The sequence below is a fragment of the Polyodon spathula genome, chromosome 2, assembly GCF_017654505.1.
Source record: "Polyodon spathula isolate WHYD16114869_AA chromosome 2, ASM1765450v1, whole genome shotgun sequence".
NCBI classification, from domain to species: Eukaryota; Metazoa; Chordata; class Actinopteri; order Acipenseriformes; family Polyodontidae; genus Polyodon; species Polyodon spathula.
In genome coordinates, this window is record NC_054535.1 from 41,331,008 (window position 1) to 41,349,110 (window position 18,103).

Consider the following 18,103-nt stretch of genomic DNA (forward strand, 5'->3'; position numbering starts at 1 on the left):
TTGGTAAATATTGAGTCACCCTTTTTATCAATCAGCATTTACGTCTACATTTTTAGTCATTCAGGGACATATATTATTAAACCAATGTTAGTTTAAATTATGAGTAAGTACACACGTTTCAATATGAAAGCTGAACATTAATATCAGCAAAGAGCAACTAAGTTACACGTTTTTTAATGAAAAAACCATTGTAACAAACTTTTTCACTTAAGTAAAATCAGACTTGTGTGATTTAGGCGCAATGATTAATGATGGTTTAGGCACCTATGGTTAAACATCCCCACGTGTTGCTACAACTGTTTAAATAACACACTTGTAATTTTTCTTTTCATTGTTAACATCCTGACAACTTTTTACACTTACAACTTGAACTGACAATGAAAAGAAAAGTTACAGGTACGTTATTTAACAGTTGTAGGGACACATGGAGAAGTGTAACGCTATACAGTCACCACTCAAGAAAAACAGTAAAAAGATACAATGAGAAGGACTATTTAAAGACAGGTTACATTTTTTTCTACCTTTCTCCATGTCCTTGACTGTGATGTAGAAGTGCTGAGCTGGAGACCGGTTGCTCCCATCCCATAGATGAAAGCTGAAGGAATCCTGGCCGAGGAATCCTACAGCTCCTGTGTGCATGTACCTCAGGAGGTTCATATCAATGTCCTCCTGAGTGCAGTTCATCCCAACAGAGACAGCAACCCAGTCAGAGCGTACCTGAGAGAACAATAAGAAATAGGCTTGTTGCTATAGCGACAAAACTACTATATATATATATATATATATATATATATATATATATATATATATATATATATATATATTATATATATATATATATATATAAACAGTAATAGCTTTTTTGTCTCGTTCTTGACACTTGCTTTTCCCACTTGTGCCAGTAGGCACATTAGTTCACCATGAATGCTTAAGACGATATGTACAAATAAAACAAGGGGGCGAATTGCTTTAACTTATTAGTTTTTTTTTCCCTGATCCCACCTTTATGGTCATATTAGTGAAAGTGGGCTAACTCATTCGTAGGTTAATATTTTTTATAACAGTTTCTGCAACTATACACAACAATAGCCTTCCTTAAGGATGTCAATGAAACATCTGCAGGAATGGTTGAAGACAACAGTAATATTGTGTGAAAACCCCTTAGAAAATAGCTTTACATCTTCTTAATTACACCCTTAAACTGAACCCTTTGTGTAGCCATCAGCATTCACTGACCTTCCTCTGAAGTACTCCTTGCTTTGGAATACCATCAAACATAAAGTAGAGACGTTCGCCTGGAGAGTCATTATCTTCTGCAAAAAGGGCTGCACTGGAGATAATCCTGGACTCTCCCATCTCCACAACCAATCCATTGTTCCTAACCAAGTCAAAACAGTGCAGTTGTTTAGATATAGCATTGACACAATATTATACACATTTACAAGTCAAGTTGACAAATTTCAAGTAGACCAACAATTGTACAATTAAGTTCCTAGTCTTGTTGACCAATGTTTTATCAAATTTTTTTGATATAATTACATTGATGAAAGCATTAGATGAAACGTTTCCCTACTCAGGGAATAGTGTTGTCAAGTGAGTGTTTCTTTGTGTACAGCACTGCAAATCTTCATAAGCTTGGCTTTTTAAGTGTTAATCAATTATTTATAAGAAACACAAATAAAACTACAAACTAAACGGAGAAGATACCATAAAATAAATGTACTTTATAACTTGGGGTTTCTCATCGTTGACAGGAAAGATCTTGACTGAAACAAATCTGCGGACATTGTGTTTTCCATCAGACAGCTGAATCGTGAAGCCATCATCCATATTCTCTGAGTCATCATGTAAGTACATCAGCTTCATTCCTGGACAGCGAAAATGAAAAAAAGCCTATTTTTTGCAAGCCTAGTCATAGACCAACAATTGTTTTCCCATTTTATTACAAATACATTGAAAAAAAACTTCCAGTCAAAATGTTTGTCCAAGAATTATGCGTTTTGGTATCACTAAATATATAACTTTTGAGTGTTTTCTAGTTATGGAGGCAATATTTAAAGGGAAAATGCATTCCAGATTGTGTGTCTATCTCTGGTTAAAAAAAGGCATACTTTGCTTATCAATGCCCAGTGTTTTTGATTATAAACAAACATACAAAGCTTGATTAGATATTATACAGTACCGTGCTTCAGGTTATCCATTGTGAAATCACGTACAGGAAGCTCATGATTGTGGTGACCTTGGATACGTTGTTTATAGTGTGTGATGTCATTTCCATAGATTCTATTCATAATCATTCCATGCTGTGGCTGCTGAATTATGGTGAATTCCAGGTTGTCTGGGGGAATATCTAAGTCCACTACGTTGATTATAGATGGGCCCAGTTCCTTCATTTGGCCCTCTTGCACCTGCAGGGTAGTAAAACAAGCATGTCAGAAACTTACAGCCCCCGCTGCTAATACAAAATTAGAGCTATCAGTAACATGAAAAAATTACTTACATCCATTTTATTTACATGTGAACAAATGACACAGACAGATAGACAGATACCTCCACATACCCCCATAGTATGATGCTCTCAATAACCTGTGGTATATAATTCATCACAATAAGTCATTCATTTCAAAAACAGCCTCTCAAACTTACAGTGATGTTCCTTGCCAAAAAATGTGGGACTTCATCATTAGTCGGGTTGATTATGACGTAAAAGGGTGTTTCAATGGAACGGTGTTTGCCATCCGTGACATAGAGCAGGAACTGGTCTGCAGTGGGTTCGGTCCCCTTGTGTCGAGACTGCACATAGTTAATCTGGAGTTCCTTCACGTGTTTCATGGTAAATGAGCCTAGCAGACACAACAAGGAACCAATATGCAGCAGTGAGGATGTACACCAGAGCTGTGAACGCTAGTAGATTCTGGGTTTCAGTCCCAGTACAGTCACACAGTTAGTGATGCTGGGGCACCTTCCTGTGATTTGGACTCACTGCAGCAGTTAAACAGGATGTATGCGTGACTTAGCAAAAATAAATAGATTCCATTTCTACTTTACACGTGATGTGAGATATTACAAATGGCAGGATTTTAAAACTCATAAAATAAGTGGCTACAGAGGTTTATGTTAAAGTAAATGTAGTTAACAACATTCAATACATCTTAGCCGTTTTGCAATTCCATTAGCTACATACGTCTCTTATCCTTGTGTTGCTTGCACTTGCACTCACTAGGTCATTTCACCTCAGCAGTGTCTTCTCGGTAAAGCGTGTTATTGGCTGAAAGCATGTCAGTTAATAGGGGAACAGTTGATTGACTATTGACAGGAAAGAAGCCAGTGGAGTGGGGACAGTTTCACTCTCCAGGTGAAATTAACTAGGAAGTACAAGTAAAAAAAGCATGGCTTCCACAGATTTTTTTTTTTACCCTAGTGTCGTACCAGACATCATGTTTTGAAATGAAAATCAGTGTTTGCTATGAAAAGATTTTTTTTTCAAAACTGCGCAATGGATTCACATTACATGTTTACTCACACTTACCTATGCTGATGCCCATATTACTCTTTTCAAACCCTGGAGTTGGCAGAATGTTTTCTATGTAGCCAAACTGTGGAGGAGAAGCCAGGACACACTTTAACTCTTCCAGAGGAGTATCAGCATCGCTGACAATCAGGTGGTTGATAGTTATTGTGGCTGAAGATCCTTCATCAACAACAAACATTTCCCCTGCAGAATACAGAGTCACAAGGGTTTGTCTACACTGGCGACCGATTTTCTCTACTAATGTTGACTGCATGGTTAATACACAAAACAGAGCACATGAAGCCTTCACTAGGTGTCACTGTTGCAACTGTGCATCTAAATGCCTCCTTTTATAACAAAGCCTGAAAATTCACCTTGCAATGTTAAGCTTTATATTAGCAGCTGTTTTGATATCTATATCCATATATAAATCAGAATAAACCCTGTCCTTGATTCATGATCTATTTGATGATCTTCAGCTCTTAATTCTTCCTTCAGGCAATCTGTTCATGACAGTGTCCAACATTGTTCTCATACCTTAAAAAAGTGATTAATTATGTGACATATACTGTATGTTAATGCTAAAACCCTTGTTATTGGTTCTTTAGATACATACAAGACCCAGGGTAAGTTTGAAATGAAGACAGTTACCAGTGATGATGGTGGGAGGCTGGTTATCAACAGGAAAGACAGTGATGTTAAGGTCGTACACAGGAAGCAAATCATGAAGCCGCACTGCGGGTGGAAGAGGCCCATCATAGCAGCAGCTCTGATGCGTGCCGGCTTCCTCATCAGAGATAACGAAGGTTATGGAGTCAAACCGGGGACTCAGTCCAATCTCCCCTCCTAGAACAGGAAATTAACCAATGAATATCCAATGTATAAACCCCTGCCAATTGTGATGGGGTCAGCCAAATAGATTTATAGTGTTGTGACTGCTGAGTTAATTCATAGAAAGAGAGAGAGAGAGAGAGAGAGAGAGAGAGAGAGAGAGAGAGAGAGAGAGAGAGAGAGAGAGAGAGAGAGAGAGAGAGAGAGATGTGAATGAGGTAGAAAACCACCATGTATATTGCAAAATCTCAAAAATCTTTTCTAGGACAGTTATTTAATGTTAAGCAACTGAAAAATTGAAGCTTCATGTGCCAAGCAACAGTTTCAATCCTGGTACTTGCCTATATGCTCCTACCTGTATGTCTGAATGTGACAGTCCCAGCAATAATATCAGCCTGGATGAATCGATCCACAATGTTACCATTCTTCAGGACTACTCCATGGTATGGCTGACGTGCAATCATGTACGTGAGCTTCTGGTCATCACTGTCACTGTCGGTGGAGTAGATGTATTCGGAAGTGATAATCACTTCCTGGCCCTCTGCGCAATGCAACATGGGATTAAGGCCTGGTTTTAACACCGGTGCTTCATCATTAATCGGCAACACCTACAAATAACATGAACATTATATAGAGATGCTGAGCTGGATTTCCCACTTTTCCACCTCCTATTAAGCTGTGTTGAAAATGCCAATTTATTTATCGTAAAACCCCTGGGCCGGATGAGATCCTCCCAATAGTATTCAAAGAAATGAAAGGAGTTATTTACAAACCGCTAACCAAGATCATGCAGCAGTCTCTTAACACAGGGGTTGTACCGACAGACTGGAGAATTGCAAACGTAATACCGATCCGACAAAATGGAGACAAAACTGAACCAGGTAACTACAGACCAACAAGCCTCACTTCTGTTATATCTAAACTTATGGAAACTGTAATAAGATCCAAAATGGAAAATTAGCTGTCTGGTAACAGTATCCTGGGAGACAGTCAGCATGGTTTTAGGAAATGGACATTGTGTCTAACTAACCTGCTTGATTTTTTTGAGGATACAACATCGACAATGGATAACTGCAAAGCACATGACATGGTTTATTTAGATTTCCAGAAAGCTTTTGATAAAGTCCTGCATAAAAGATTAATTCTCAAACTGAACGCAGTAGGGATTCAAGAAAATGCATGCACATGGATTAGGGAGTGGTTAACATGTTGAGGAGAAACCTTCAAATGTAGTGAGTAACCAGTTGAGTACCAAAGGGATCAGTATTAGGTCCTCTGCTATTCCTAATCTAAATTAATGATTTAGATTCTGGTATAGTAAGGATGAGTTTATGTTGACTCAGAAATGTCTTCATCTAGACAATGTGGGGTCGGGAAGCTATAAAAAAAGGCCAACAAGATGCTCAGATATATAGTGAAAAGTGTTGAATTTAAATCAAGGGAAGTAATGTTAAAACTTTATAATGCATTAGTAAGACCTCATCTAGAATATTGTGTTCAGTTCTGGTCACCTTGCTACAAAAAGAATATTGCTGCTCTAGAAAGGGTGCAAAGAAGAGTGACCAGAATTATTCCGGGTTTAAAAGACATGTCATATGCAGACAGGCTTAAATATTTGAATCTATTCAGTCTTGAACAAAGAAGACTATGCAGCGACCTGATTCAAGCATTCCAAATTCTAAAAGGTATTGACAGGTATCGACCGTAGGGACATTTTCAATCTGAAAAAAGAAACAAGGACCAGGGGTCACAAATGGAGATTAGATAAAAGGGCATTCAGAACAGAAAATAGGAGGCACTTTTTTACACAGAGAATTGCAAGGGTCTGGAACCAGCTCCACTGCAATGTTGTTGAAGCTGACACCCTGGGATCCTTCAAAAAGCTGCCTGATGAGATTCTGGGATCAATAAGCTGTTAACAACCAAACGAACAAGATGGGCCGAATGGCCTTCTCTCGTTTGTAAACTTTCTCATGTTCTTAAATATTCTAGTTTAAGTGACATACAATATTAAAATAAATGTGACTTAGGAGTTCAAATAAAATATGAAACATAGCTTTTTTCTTTTTTCCTTACTATATAAATAAGATGCATCTTACCATTACAGCACAGTGAAAGACAGGACATATGCTTATCTCAAGACATAATAGCTTAATTTTTAAAATGAGTAACAGTAATAAGAAAAAAAACAAACAATATAAAGACAGGAGAGTATTGTTTAACTGATAAAATTCATATCGTCCATCTGACCTTCACAGATTTTACAGTTGCCAGGGTGCCTGTTTCTGGTTTCAAAAGGTGTTTGGTTGACAGCTCGTAATTGTGGGGTTTGAAACTTTGAGGTTCTTCTGTTGTTTGCTCACTGCTCAACTCAAGCATAGATTCTATAGTAAAACTACAGTAATTTGAAATGAACAAACATTTATCCAAGTGTCTTTATCGGAACACGTTTTAAGTTGCACTATGATTATAACTGTGTAATAATAAACTTTTAAACTTATAATTAAAAGGCAATGGGAAAAGGTACACCCAGTTAAGATCTTTCGTAATCCAAAAAGCAGATGTTAAAAAACATTATTTAAATAACTAAAGAACTCTATCCAGGTCATGTTCAATTCTAACAGTTGTTTTATTATTCATCTTTTAGAGTGTTTAAAAAATAATATGCAATTAATGGCGTTCCTCGCATAATTTATACAAAATGGGATGGATCATTCAGTAGTTAGCAGGGATTAAGCAACACAAGCCTTGAACTGACCTTGACTTGCAGAACAAAATCTGCAGAATTGATGCCATCTGAAGCAATAAAGAGAATGTCATCCTGAAGCGTCTCAGAGCTGTCATGGCGATATCTGTGAGAGAAAAACCAAACCTTATAAAATATTGACAACCTTGCCTTTTAACCTTCGTCTGGTCCTTTGGGGTGTAAATATAGACCTTAACAACTAATAGTTACAGTATGCCAACAATTACATTATTAGCCCATCCATTTCGTAAGGACTGTTCTTTGCACACATGACACATGTCAAGGGCTACCAATGTCTTTTCTAAGAAAACTTGAGTACTAACAGTTTTTTAGTGTATTTCTGAACATCTTATCTGTACCGAGTGCAGTAGGAACACTAGTATAATCATATTTCAATGTGTCTTATGCATTGGCCTACCCTTCCATTGGCCATGAATATATTTGATGTAAAAAACATGCCCATTTCACTAAACAAGACATCTTATAAGCTGTACAAAATATACATAGAAAGGAAGAGTAGTCTGAAATAAGTTTAAATGTCTGACCTAACTTTTTGGTTTTTGATGTCCTGCAAGGTGAAGGTTCCCTCCTCCTTGATGGGGAAGCCATCCAGCTCCACCTCACCATGATGGGGTTTTCTCTCCAGTCGAACCCATATCATCTCCTCTCTGGTGTCCCAGTCCGTCACCAGCAGCTGGTCCACAGACACTAGACATACCCCTCCTTCCTCCACCTTCAGCTGGTTGGTGAACACCTGAGAAGACAAACCCCAGGTTTGGGGTAAGACATATCTACAATAAACTTTGTTATCAGTACAAAATGTTTTTTCCAAAAAGGAATATAACAAAAAAAGAGTGCTTACAAATAACCTCATTGGATCATAGTTGTAACCTGTTGCTGTGAACCTCTTTTAAAAATCTTTTTAACAATAAAAAAGCTAGAGAAATACGTTGTAAATGTACAATTCCTGTCCCCAGTTCCACAGTAATCCGTAGTTGTTTCTGGATTTGCCAGCAAACCCTGGTAAAGAGCTAATGATATAGTTTGTGACCTAGAATGGCGTACCTCAGGTGGCTGGTTATCCACTGGCAGGACTGTAATGTTGAAGCAGATGTCAATTATTGTGCCGCCATGTTGGCTAGTGACAGAGAACACAAACTGTATGTTCTGAGGGTCTGGTCCTATGTCTTGGATTGGAGGCATGTAGGCCACCTTCATGTAGTTCACAGCATGCTGGAAACAAAAAATAAAGCACACCATACACAGGTATAAGAGTTAAAAGAGAGTTTAAAAGCTTCAATGAGAGGGTTATTGGTCAAAAGTATCTGAAAAAACCTGAACTGAGGTGACAATGTTGTCGAAACAGTTTGCTTCAGTATTACTGAAGTTCTCACAATTAAGTATTTTGTCATGGATGTCAAAGATTATTTTTATTTACTCCCCTTATTTAATGTTCTACATCACAATGTATGTATTCACACACAAGTATAGCTAAGTAAAAAAAAAACATGCATGTTTAGAGACAGGTTTCAATCCAGCATGGGCCAAATTCTCAGTCATTTACTATCAAATCACCATTAGTACTATTCAGGAAGAAAAAAACTCCACTTATAATTCAAATACAATTGATAAAAAATGTAAGATGACCAACATGCCCCAAACTGAAATATCTGAGTTGTTTCCTGTAAAATTATTGGGTGCATTTTTCCATTCTGAAAAAAAAGTGCTAATAATGATTTGGGGTAAAGACTTTTGAGAATCTAGCCCTGTAAGTTGTTTGTTCTCACTGAGTAATTCTGGGGCTTTTTTCTGTTAAACTGGAACTGAAACCCAAAAGCACCCACCTGTGTGAACGACCTCAGCATGGGAGCAGCCGGATCTTTTGTAAATTTAGGGATGCTGTCGACCAGGAACAGTTTCCCAGCATCAGGTCTCCTGCAGAACACAACATCTTGAAATATAACCATAATTGTAAAAGTTAAACTCAATTTGATTAAAGTATAAAAGATAATATTTTAAGGACATATTTGAGCTGCAACCTTCAATTTTCATTATGCCATTCATGATCATTTGTACACATTTGTATTTCCATCATTATAATTGTGTAATATTTAGGAAAAGTGGAAATTCAGTAAGGACTCCCTTAGGACTTGTGTGACAGGTTTGTACCTGTACTCCCAAAGATGTAAGCAGTGTTTTAGATAAGTATGCCCATTTTATGCCCAGTAACCAAACACACTTTTCTTATTTTGCTAAACTGGTAAAAGACCCACCCATAAACAGAGGTAAAGAATGGAGGGGTGGTGATGGTGTAGGTGAGCTCTCTGTCAGGTGATTCTACGTCTGTGAAGTGCAGCTGCTTCTTGGTCAGGTGCACAACCTCTGTCTCCTTGACAACCAGATACCGAACAACCCCAGGTGCTTCTTTAGGCAGCTGGTCATCTACAGGAGTTATGTGCACTAGGACGACCTGGAGAAAAAAAAAAAACTAATAAAAAAAACAACCCTAAGCTATTTGAGTTGCGTGAGGTTTTATATATATTCTCTCTCTCTCTCTCTCTCTCTCTCTCTCTCTCTCTCTCTCTCTCTCTCTCTCTCTCTCTCTCTCTCTCTCTTCATTTTTTTTTCCACTTAAGGCATGGCACAGGCAGTAACACATAATGCTTCTGTTTGGAGCTATGAGAATGGGTTGCTATAGGGGCCATTACATTGGGTATTAGAGTGGGGGTGTCAGTTGTTGTAAATTAACAGTCTGCTTTTGCTATTATTACAAGTAGTTGTAGCTGACAAAATAATTCCACAAATCGGACCAATTTTGCCCTTACATCAGCTACATGGGTCTCAATGTGCAGTTTTTAAAGAAACACATGTTTATCAAACATGTATTTTCATTTTAAAACAGGATCTCTAGTATTCAAGACCTCTGTTAGCAAGCAATGCCATCCAGGAAGTCTATTACTAATGTATGTGTGTGTGTGTGTGTGTGTGTGTGTGTGTATATATATATATATATATATATATATATATATATATATATATATATATATATATAGAGAGAGAGAGAGAGAGAGAGAGAGAGAGAGAGAGAGAGAGAGAGAGAGAGAGAGAGAGAGACAGAGAGAGAGAGAATTTTGTTAAATGCTGAAATGTAGAAACCCACTCTTGCAAGCATCACTGAATGGTCAGAGACAACAACAATACTTTATGAATGTTAAGTAGGAGTCCGGATTGCTGGATATTATAATTGTTAACAAATCATCACGTATTCTTTGTTTATTTCAATAGCCTACTACCAAATTCTAGCCCTGGGGATTCAAAAGCAAAAAACAAAACACTTATTCACTTTATTAGTGGTGCTGAACATGCGTTAGCTTGACATCACAACGGTATTTATAGAACTATATAATTGAGAGAAAAAATATTATTTTAAGTAAATTGCTTAAGGAAATTTATTTTTTTAAACTCACATTTAAATGTAATGGCTCTAAAATGGCAGCCTATGAGCACTAGCTATGATGGACTTTTTAATGAATTGGAACCTTCCGGCCTTAAGTGAAATATGAGGACTGTATTTAATTATGGTCAGCGAAAATAAGCAGTTACCAGCGACCATTGGCAGATTCCAGAGACTCAACAGAAAATTGGGAGGTGAGGCAGGTATGGGTCACAGCCAGATAATATGCTTGACCTTGCAAGCATGAGCACCATTGCTGCCTATATGAAAAATGCTTTCCTGTTAAAAATTTGCTTCTTAAAATGTATTTTTTATTGGTGTGCATGCATACATGCATACCAGTTATGTGAACCACTGCATATAACTTCAGTTTTAAAACGAAAATACATTAAAAAATTATTTCATAACTGCACATTTGAGAGCTAAATAATGAATGGATGCGCATGATAGAGAACATGTAAGGAACTATTTTGTTATATACAAGTACTTCTATATTGAATTAACATCAGGGATGTGTTGCTTAAAACAGTATGGAAAAACTTGGAGGACTGCTTTGAGGACTTCATGTAATGGATAATTTTGTATAATGCAGTGCCATTTGCACCCCTGTAGCTATAACAAGGTTATAAGCTTTATAACTGCTTGTGGAAACAAGCCTGGTTCTTTTGTGCAATGGTCAAGGTGCTCTCTTTGGGAGCTGACAACCATGTCCAGTCTTTTGCTGTTACTTTATATTCAGCAATTTATATCTTAGTAATTAACTTTTTTTATTGTATTTGTTTGCTTCAGTTTTGTCTGTGACCGTGCTTTGTGTGATGCAAAATCCACAGCTGTAATAAAAACACTGTTTTAGTGCCATCTGTGTACCTGTGGTTCTGATAGATTGGGTGGGTCATGGCTGTCTGAGAGAATAAACTCAAAGGAATCTTCAAACACTTCATTTCCCAGATGCCGATAATGCACAATGGCATTGAACAGATCTCTCTGAAGGAACCGACCTACAGGATAACCTGATACAAAAATAAAAAGGAAAGTCAGTTCAACAGTAGATCGCAATTAGGACTGAGCCTGAACTTAGCTTCAACTATCACTTAAGGAGATTTATTGCATTTCCCTTGTTGTTTTTATATCAGCCTCCATATAATCCCAGATTATGACACACTCAATAACTTGTGCTAAAGAATGTCCATGCAAGAATAATAATAAAAACCAGTCCTCTGATTCTTGCCTATGACATCAGGGCCTGGTTTCTTCAGGATCTCCCCGGCCTGTGGCGGGCGGGTGATGTTGAAGACAATGTAGTCATCACTGGAGTCCATGTCAGAGGCCTGCAGCATGGAGCTCTGAATGAGGGCGGTCTGGCCTTCACACAGCTCCAGCATCACATTGGTGATGAGGAAGGGTGGACTGTCGTCCTTTGGCAGGATGTTGATGGGGAACTTGTGGCGTGTGCTATGACGCCCATCGAATATCCTGAAGACTACAAAGTCTTTAGTGGTGTCACTGTCGTCGTGGTGGTAACGCACAACCCCAGCTTTGATGTCGCTCACGGTGAACACAAAACCTTTTCCCCCTACAAATAAGCAACCAGTAAGAAATATTTTCTCAGAAACAACAGGCATACGTTTATTCAAAATATTCCACTTCATGCAAACAGCTGTACAAGCAGAACTGCGATCAAATACATAATCACCTGCCAAGCAAAAGTGGAGCAAAAAGACGTGATAATTAAAAGGAAGAAAGATACTACAAAGTATGTATAGAGTTCTGACATAGTTATGATTTCCCCAATGACTTGGTTATTTCTTCACTACTGGCACTGTCATTATATTTTATGTGCAACATACTTGCAAATCAATACTTGTAAATTAAGTGACTTTGCTTTCCATAGACAGTTATGCCACAGACACAATTTGACAATTGAAATAGGTGAAATGTATTTAAGATGACTAAATGTTTGTGTCACGATTTGCTACCCATGTCTTTCCTCTAGCCTTAATGTAAATGGTTTCTGTATCTAAAGCCCCTTTCAAACTAACTGCTGTTTGACTTGGTCTTGAACCTCAGGATGTGGGTCAACATGCTTGAAACATAACGGCCGTTATTAAGGCGACGAAATAACAAACAGCCATGCCTGCGTGAAGGTTTCACTTCCGCAAGGAACGTTTTTATTTACTCTGTTTAGGCATATTTTTGTTGCTTGAGACACACCATGAGCCAGATTTCAGCAGAGATGAAGAAACACTTGCTCTAATCAATATTTGGGTAGAAGGATCAATCCAGAGAAGCTTGGATGGAAGCGTCTGTAACAAGCTCCTTTATCAAAAGCAGTGTGAAATTGCGTAGCCAATCCGCATGACACTGGGTTCTGACCTGGGTAGGTTCCGACCCAGGTAGAGCATGCCAGTGTGAAAGGGGCTTTAAATACTTCAAAGCAGTACATTCTAAGATTAGTTGTAAATTAACAGGTAATTGTTAATTACACTGTGATCTCTGCTTACATTACATTTTATACAAAAGTACTGTATATAAGCACTGTATATATAAGTGAATGTTAAAATGTTACCTCTTACAGTAAGCCTGCCATGCTGTAGCCCATCCACAGTGATCAGACGAACCACTTTTATGTTATCGTTGTCTACAATCTGAAACTGGTCCCAGGTGATTGGGCGGGACTGTCCTTCTAAGAGAGCAAGACCTTCAGGGAATAAAAAAAAGACAGATACACAAGAGAGATGTCAGGTTAAATAAGGTCAATCAAATTCAAGGTCCATGGTGCTCTATATTTTACAGTGCAAATTGAGCAGCCTCATCCTGGACTTTGATTTGGGCTTGAACCATGCTGACTTGGACAATCTTGAAATGCCATTGGTCTTGAGGCAGTGAGTTTACAGAAAAGCAGTAAAAAAATAAATAAATAAATAAAACGCTTCAGGAAAGGAGCAGTAAAAACTCACCCATGTTCCAAGAAACTCTGGGAGCATTGGTGTCTGCTGTTCTGATTGAGATATGCACCATAATCGGTGAGCTTCTCTCGAAGAAGAAATCATGGACCTCAAACTCCATCTGTTTATAAGATAACACAATAGTTTTGTGTTTCTGAATACTGGGAAATAAATGAAGTAAGCCCAACCTGGTTTGGATGACTACTTTGAAAGGTAATATAATTTTGTAGTTCTCATCATCCCTCATATCCCTCAAGACTGCTATTTATGTTTATACCTGGCTCTGTATGAAATCTATTGCATCATCTTAGCATCAATAAACTTTCCTAAAAGATCAGCACTGTTTATTTGCTACCTCATAGTTCCTCCGCTCTGTGTGACTGTTGTTTGGGGGCTGGTAGGCTATCAGCATCTCATTGAGGTCGTTCCAGGTGAAGGATGAGATTGGTTTTGTGTGGTCAGACAAGTGGGTGATGTAGCCCTGAGGTGGAGGCCTGGTGATGTTGAAGATGAGCAAAGACTTGGGGGTCTCGCTGTCTTCAGCGTCTAGTGCGCCTGTAGACAAAGGGGTGAGAATGAACTGATCCACCTCCAGGATGAACATGGACATGAAGGCCGGTTTGGGAGACTGGTTTGGGATTGCGTTCTTGATGCGGACTGGGATCCAAGCATGCTCGGACTGGAAATAAGAGAACAAAAATTGGAAAAACATTCACCAGAAAATCAGGAGACAATACAAAACTAGAAAGATAAGATTACCTTGTGAATATTTCTGCTTCTGGTGTCAGTGAGGTCCAGCCTTATAGCAATATAGTCAATATCAGGTGAGGGTGGATCCAGGTGCTGGTACCTCAGGCCCATCAGTAGGAAGTTGTCACAGTTCACTTTGGTGGTCTGAACCAGTTTCAGTCCCTGCCGGCAGATCTCATCTTTACACTTCACTCCTGCCCTATTCACTGTGGAATGCAGGGGTACATGGTTTAGCAGGGAGTTGTTTTTTTTTTTTTTCCAGCCTCAGGTATTTCAATCTTTGCTGTTCAGTTCCCCAGATTTTTACAGCATATGATGATTTTTCTTACAGAAGTACAAATCAGGGTCTGAGGATGTTCGTAGAGTTTTTATTTTGGTTTGGCCTTGGGTCACAAAAAAGAAACAGGAAACAGTCATTATTATTAAGAGTTTATTTGAAAAAAACACAATGTCTTGACCATTTTCCCCAGTATACTATACTTTCATACTGTAAACGGTAAACTGTAAACGGTAAAATATTATTATTAAATTCAGTTGTCGTTACATAAAGTCCAAGCACTTACTTATTCTCTGGGCTATAGGGACAAAGCTGTGTGGCACGTCTCCTCGTGGCTCTGTCCTCTCTGGTTCCCCGATGACCAGCTGTCCGTGAACAGGAAGAAGAGTCTCCTGAGTGGCCACCCTGACTGTGCACTCTAAATTCAGCTTCCGGTCATAGTCGAAGGACAGCGAGTTCTTGTCAATAACGTTGGAGATGCCATAGAACTCTGGCACCTCCAAGGACTTGGGTCCCAGAGTGATGATGTTGCAGTCAGGTTCAATCAGCTTCACGTGCAGGTGGAACATTTCTGTGAATGTCTCTGTCTCAGTAAACCTGAAATCAAGTCCACAGTATAAGCACAAGGTATACATCTAACCCTTTTACTAGAACTCTTGCAACCCAGATACTAAACTGACCTTGTCTCCAGTCAGTGAAGCGAAAGATTATGAACTGTGAACAGATCTAGAATCTACAATATTCTAAAATATATAACTCCTTACTTGATTAATATCCTATTATGTGTGCATTGAACAATGCTCTATTGTTTCTGCTTAGATAATTATTTGCTATATTAACAAACTATTAGAGCATACAATCTTTTTAGAGTTGATTGTTGTGTACTGAAGCCCAGATGCTTCCTTGGTTCACTGTCCAAAGATTTAGCTAAGCCCTCCCCAAATCAAAAAGTATTTTTTTATCCCTCTGGTATAAATACCTGTAAAGCCGAAGTAAGATGGTGTCTTCATCGAGAATTGGACAGCCGTAGTGGACATAGTTTACTTCATGTGGGAGAAAATGACAGTCAAACACCTGCAACATAAAAAAATAAATAATTACAGGTCGCTATTGAATAACTCACCTTTCATCACATTACCTCACTATAATATTAGCTATACAATACATGAAAACAGTGCTTTCGTTGCTAAAATGAGAAAAATAATGTAGCACCTTAATGTGTGTGAAGTTTGTATCCTTTTGCAAACTAGACTATGTTCAAAGTTAAGTCAAATTTCAACTGTGCTTACAGACATAATTCAGACATAATTACAGACATGACAGAAGAAAAAACAATAAAATAAATGGCTTTCTTATTAACAAAAATGTAGACTGGCTTGAGGTTGTACCCAGAACTTCAAAACAATAAACAAAACAAAACAAAACAAAAAACAAACAAAAAAAAAACAGACATTTAAATGTTTCTGCCAGCTGTAACATTTTAACCATTGAGCAGAAAGCAAGTGATGGTAGTGGCTTATCAAAATAATTCTAATTAAAGAGTAACCTGCTTCACATTGAAGGGAAAGCCTTCAATAAAGGAACTGTGTACCTACAGTTAAACAAGGAGGTGATTTGATCATGATATGGGGGTGTTTTAGCAGTTCAGGGACTGGAGGCATTGAAGTGATTGAAGATGGAATGAATACAGCCATGTATCAAAACATTCTAAAAAGTGCAATGACACCATTTGCTCGTAGGCTGATTGGCAGACAGTTTACTTTCCAACAGGACAATGACCCACAGCATACAACTAAGTCAACTGGAATTCTTGAAGAAAACAAAGATAATGGTTCTGGAATGGCCTTCGTAATCACTAGATCTCAATAGAAATACTTTGGACTGATCTGAAAAATGTTGTAGCCAAGCATTGTGGATCAAATCTGTTTGAGCTGAAGGAAATATGCAAGACAGAATGGGCCCAGATTTCCCCAACAAGATGTAACATACTGATAAAGAATGATCACAAATGTCTGAAGCCACAATAAAAGCAAAAGGAAGACACACAAAATTCTAAAGCAGGGGGCCAATACTTTTGTCATGAACACATATTTGAAACTGCTAAAGTGCCTTTGTTTTTTTTTTGTTTTTTTGTTTTTTTAATAAAGATTATTTGTTAAAACTACCAACTTTGTGATTTTGGTCTCGGTTATATTAATTAGTAGATAATGTTCACTAAATGCCAGTATTTAACATGTTTTTTTGAATTATTATATTAAATGTGGGGAACCAATACTTTTGTCTGCAACTGTATATGTTGTAGTAAACATGCATTTTCTTTTTTTTTTTAAATAGTGATATCTGTAAATCATTTCCTATGAGATTCTCTCAGGAAGTCTGTTACAGCTTCATTTTCTAAGTAATTTCACCTCAGCCGTGTCTTCTGAGTCAATGTATGTTACAGACTGAAAGTATATCAGTCAATAGGGGAAGCAGTGGGTTGGTTAATGATGAAGACAATTGTACTCATGAGATGAAATGACCAAGGAAATGCAACAACACCAAAAAAGATTTATTTAACCTCATGTAGTACCGGATATCTGGTTTTAAAATAATTTTAAAAACTGTTTGCTTTAACATGTTTTTTCTTTCAAAACTACACAAGAATAGAAGTGCACAACAAGTTCAGGAAATTACTTTAAAATAGCCACAAATGTTCAGTCCATGTGTGGTCAAATTTGAGGTAACTGAAGTAACAAATGTACCAGAAGAATAAGAAGCCCCATAGACGTACCTGTGGTGTTAGCCTGCCCACCCGTTGGGTGATGGGCTCATTGGTGACCACCTCTACCTTGCATGCGTCCTTCTCTTTGGGGATGTCAAACTTTAGGTCTTCCTCTGCCAAGAAGGCTGAATGCCCTTTCATTACCTTCAGCCCTTTGTTGACTATGAGAAAGGAGCCCTCCGCTGAGTGTGTGGTGCAGAGCAGACATACCAGCACCTCAAGGCTGGAAATCAGTGTCAGCATGTCAATATCTCACCAAGCCTCCTTGTGTATAGAAAAGGCAAAAGGGAGATCTCCTTTTGCTGCAAGCTCCCTTCCAGTTAAGGCTGTATCTAGCTGAGCTTGTGTTTGTTGCTCGTGTGAAGTGGTGACATGTGTTTATAATAACAGGGCTTTCTTCACTGAGGTCACAGCAAGGAAATCTTCATGAGGTGCTTCTGATTATTGCAATATGTCTCTCTGATTTACTGGTTGATGAGAATGGCTTTCGAGATTCACCAGATAGTCTGCAAATGAAACAGTAAAATACAGCTTTCTTGGATATATTACTTCATCATCCCAAACATTTTATTACTTCCTGGATTTAGCAGTACTCAGATTGACAAATTAGCTTATGATTTTACTACCCTAAGGCATTATGAGTATTATAGAAGTTATTTCGATGATGTCACCATCACGCATCAACAGGAGACATCTTTCAAATCCACAATACCATCTAAATAGCTGATCAAGTCCTACAAAAAAATAATAATAATAAACTTATAGCTATGTACTGAACAAATGTAGGGAGGCAAATTTGAATTTAAAGCTGTAAAGTATGTAATA

At 38.0% G+C, this 18,103-nt stretch overlaps 1 protein-coding gene across 1 annotated transcript in view; it reads right to left on the reverse strand.

Annotated features, from left to right (window-relative positions):
- LOC121296502 (FRAS1-related extracellular matrix protein 1-like) overlaps positions 1 to 18,103 on the reverse strand; it is a 54,435-nt gene that overhangs the window by 14,002 nt on the left and 22,330 nt on the right. Inside the window, exons 2-23 of the mRNA XM_041222131.1 lie at positions 17,288 to 17,784; positions 15,494 to 15,588; positions 14,801 to 15,111; positions 14,247 to 14,443; positions 13,843 to 14,166; positions 13,500 to 13,608; positions 13,109 to 13,240; positions 11,771 to 12,115; positions 11,410 to 11,552; positions 9,362 to 9,558; positions 8,933 to 9,023; positions 8,154 to 8,321; positions 7,634 to 7,842; positions 7,101 to 7,194; positions 4,698 to 4,950; positions 4,163 to 4,357; positions 3,530 to 3,715; positions 2,647 to 2,843; positions 2,183 to 2,408; positions 1,724 to 1,868; positions 1,237 to 1,378; positions 522 to 717 (exon numbers count right to left, since the gene is read on the reverse strand). Coding sequence (XP_041078065.1) covers positions 522 to 717; positions 1,237 to 1,378; positions 1,724 to 1,868; positions 2,183 to 2,408; positions 2,647 to 2,843; positions 3,530 to 3,715; positions 4,163 to 4,357; positions 4,698 to 4,950; positions 7,101 to 7,194; positions 7,634 to 7,842; positions 8,154 to 8,321; positions 8,933 to 9,023; positions 9,362 to 9,558; positions 11,410 to 11,552; positions 11,771 to 12,115; positions 13,109 to 13,240; positions 13,500 to 13,608; positions 13,843 to 14,166; positions 14,247 to 14,443; positions 14,801 to 15,111; positions 15,494 to 15,588; positions 17,288 to 17,521 — 4,189 coding nt within the window. The 5' untranslated portion in view covers positions 17,522 to 17,784. The remainder of the gene's footprint in view (positions 1 to 521; positions 718 to 1,236; positions 1,379 to 1,723; positions 1,869 to 2,182; positions 2,409 to 2,646; positions 2,844 to 3,529; positions 3,716 to 4,162; positions 4,358 to 4,697; positions 4,951 to 7,100; positions 7,195 to 7,633; positions 7,843 to 8,153; positions 8,322 to 8,932; positions 9,024 to 9,361; positions 9,559 to 11,409; positions 11,553 to 11,770; positions 12,116 to 13,108; positions 13,241 to 13,499; positions 13,609 to 13,842; positions 14,167 to 14,246; positions 14,444 to 14,800; positions 15,112 to 15,493; positions 15,589 to 17,287; positions 17,785 to 18,103) is intronic.